This window comes from Haemaphysalis longicornis, unplaced genomic scaffold (assembly GCF_048455015.1).
Source record: "Haemaphysalis longicornis isolate Haplotype H1 unplaced genomic scaffold, Haemaphysalis longicornis Haplotype H1 scaffold_4, whole genome shotgun sequence".
Taxonomy (NCBI): Eukaryota; Metazoa; Arthropoda; class Arachnida; order Ixodida; family Ixodidae; genus Haemaphysalis; species Haemaphysalis longicornis.
This window is the reverse complement of record NW_027526361.1, coordinates 28,922,735-28,925,690: the sequence shown is the minus strand read 5'-3', so window position 1 is coordinate 28,925,690 and position 2,956 is coordinate 28,922,735. Positions and strand designations below refer to the sequence as shown.

General features: G+C 52.3%; 1 protein-coding gene across 1 annotated transcript; it reads right to left on the bottom strand.

The window, feature by feature from the left end:
- Nucleotides 1-1,002: 1,002 nt before the first annotated feature.
- On the bottom strand, nt 1,003-2,137 carry LOC144178421 (protein HEXIM1-like). The gene has a single exon (XM_077706264.1). It carries the CDS (start codon nt 1,967-1,969, stop codon nt 1,094-1,096), a length of 876 nt encoding a protein of 291 aa, XP_077562390.1. The 5' UTR covers nt 1,970-2,137; the 3' UTR covers nt 1,003-1,093.
- Between the last annotated feature and the right edge of the window lie 819 nt (nt 2,138-2,956).

The window sequence follows — 2,956 nt, the reverse complement described above, 5'->3', positions numbered from 1 at the left end:
GTCGCGTGAAGGCGATTTTAATAGTCTTCACTCACTCACTCCCCATTCCATTACCTCGCAGGTATCCACGGATAGATAGATAGATAGATAGATAGAGAGAGAGAGAGAGAGAGAGAGAGAGAGAGAGAGAGAGAGAGAGCATTTCAAGTAACGTGATCCTGCAGTGAGAGTATGCTTCGCCGCCCAAAACCAAGGTTATGCTGTAACGCACCCTTTACAGTGAAGTGATGATAGACGGCTCGGCCGAGGAGGCTAGATAAACTCACAAGCCGGCAAAATACAGCTAAAGTTGCAGCAAAAGAATGCTTAGACAAATTCCTGGAGGTGGCAGGCACCGGCTAGAGTCTTGTCGCTGGTGCCCAAGTTTGGAGGACAGAATCTCTTATCCATGTGTGGAGCATGGCGTTACGTAAATAACCTATGACAAATTGCGCTTCGAGATTAAGCATGTCCACGAATTCCGCCGAGAAACCTCTACCGCACTGTTTCATGGTCGAATGCGCTGGCCATACGTCGGACTGTGGCTCCGGTTGCACTCAAAATCGAACGGTTAAATTTATCATTACTGGCGGTTCATTTCAGCAGTGATGGCTTCTGGCCATGCGTCGCCGGTGGAACTTACCTTGGTGACGTGATGCCGCCCTGGGCTCCGATTTTCCGAGAGAAAAAAGAGGGCCCGGGGATGATAATGAATGCAGCTCAATGAGTGAAACCAATACACAGCATGTAATAAACTTGGACAACAAAAACAAAACATCAATAGTTTAAACGCCTCGCCGCTATTACTACTGTCTGTGAAAAAAAAAAAAAAAAAAAAAGCCATGCGTCGCATGATGTCTGATGGTGCGGTAACGTGCGGAGTTGTTTCCCAGACCGAAGTGATAATGAACGGCGAGTAAATAAAATAAGTGGTTACGCACGACGGCAAGCCATGCAGTGTTCCTTCCCCATGGCGGTCGCTTAGCGGGGAAGACACAATAAAAAAAAAAAAAAAAACGGGAAGAGATGCGGCGCCCCTGAGCGCGACGCCAGGATGTTTATATGAGCGCGATGATGACGAGACGGGCGAGCTATGTACAGACAAACAACGCGATCATGACAGGTCCACCGGACTCGCGTCGAGCGCTTCCCGCAGTGCACGGTTCTGAGCGCGCACTAGCGCGTTCTCGTCGGCCAGTTTGCGGATTTCGTCGCGGAACACGGCCACCTTTTGCTGCGCCTGCTCTTCCGAGTCCAGCGTCAGCCGGGGCTCGCCACTCGTCTGAGTTTGCGCGTCTGCACGGGCGTTTCGCGCGGCCCTCAGCTTAAGTTCCAGGTCTTCCACGCGCTCCTCTAACAACAGGTACTCCTGCACGAGTTCAGACTTGCTCATGGCGTTGAGTCGTTCCGCATGCACATCGTCGTACGCCTCGGAGAACTGCTTCTGCAAGAAGTCCTCCTCGTCCTCCGGGGAGCTGTAGAACTCGTCCGAGGAGTCGATGCTGTCGTTGAGGCTGTTCTCGCGGTGCCGGTGGTGGCCGTTCATGCTCTCGTAGTCGGGCTCCTGCACGCAGTGGTCCTCCATGAGGAACTGGGTCGTGTTGTACGGCGCCACGGGCTGGCCGTGCGCGAACATCTGCTGCCGAAGGCGGTTGGCGCGCCGAGACTCCCGTTCCTCGAGCTGGCGGCGTTCCTCCCACGACAGCTTGTAGTACGGCTTCCACTTGCGCTTTTTGCTTTTCCCGCGACGGTTCTTCCTCTTCTTTCCTCCGCACGAATTGGATCGCACAAGTTTTTCGGGGCCAGTCGCGGCGTCGTCCTCGCGCTGCGCCTCGAGATCAGCGGAGCAGTTCGTCAGTCCGTCACTGGGTGGAGCCACAGGCGCCTGACTACTTCCGGTAGCGGGCATGTTTCCGGTTGTCTGCTCGCCGTCGGTCGACTGTGCGCCCCCAACGACAAGGCCTTCGCGAGTAGTTTGCACTTCACCCATGACACCTTCAGAAAATACTCACATCTAACACGCCGGCGTACACAAACAAAAAATCCACTGTCATTTGATACGATCAAAAAAAAAAAAATCGACGAAGGAGGTCAGGATCGGAGGAGCTGCACCATGTGCACTCGTCAACGCGCGACGCAGGAATACGCTAGCGCCCCGTTCGTTGTCTAGTTTGGTAGGTTTTGTCACTTACGGTGCAGGCGCTGCAAAATGTAGTTCCAACGAAGCGGTGCATAATTGTTGCACGAATGATAGTTTTATTTATTATAATCATTCAATTAATGATGCCATTTGTCTTTATTTGCTTACTGTTGTTAAATTACCTCAATAATAACACTTTTCTGCATTATAGTAGCGCGCAGGAACACAATTGTAAAGAGGACGAGGAAGCTGCAGATTGCTCGGTGTGTTGCGGTGGTGGCCATTTATACTGCTCTCTATGGTGCGTGGAATTTTGTCGCTGGACAAGTAGATCCTACTGCCTCTCCTGCATTTTTCAGCTCGGGAAGGACATCTACGAACGCACCAGCGTGTTGCACAGTTCTGGATTACCGGGGCCACAACCGCCGGGTAAAGTGACCAGCCAGCCGCCACACCACAGCCAAGATGGCAGACATTTTTGCGAGGCGGCGATGGCGACGGTCGAAAATTTCGGTCAGATAAGCCATTCCCGTCTTTGAGACTGCAGTGATGCGCGCAGATTTTCGTGCTAGCGCTCTTAGCTTGGTAATTGTGGTGCACATACTCAAATATCGCAGTTCTGTGTAACTCGATTAGGCCCAATGTGAATGTGGTTACAACACTGGGGAGAGGGAAGGCATTGGGAGGTTGGCTTGCCCTAGCGGAACAGGGGAAAGGGTGTACCGTTGCAGCAGTTGACGCTGGGAAAGAGGCCAACCTGAAAAAAAAAAGAAAGAAAAAGCCTAGTTACCGCGTTTGCTTCGAGTACGCGCGCTTGTGCGGCGCAACGTCACAAAC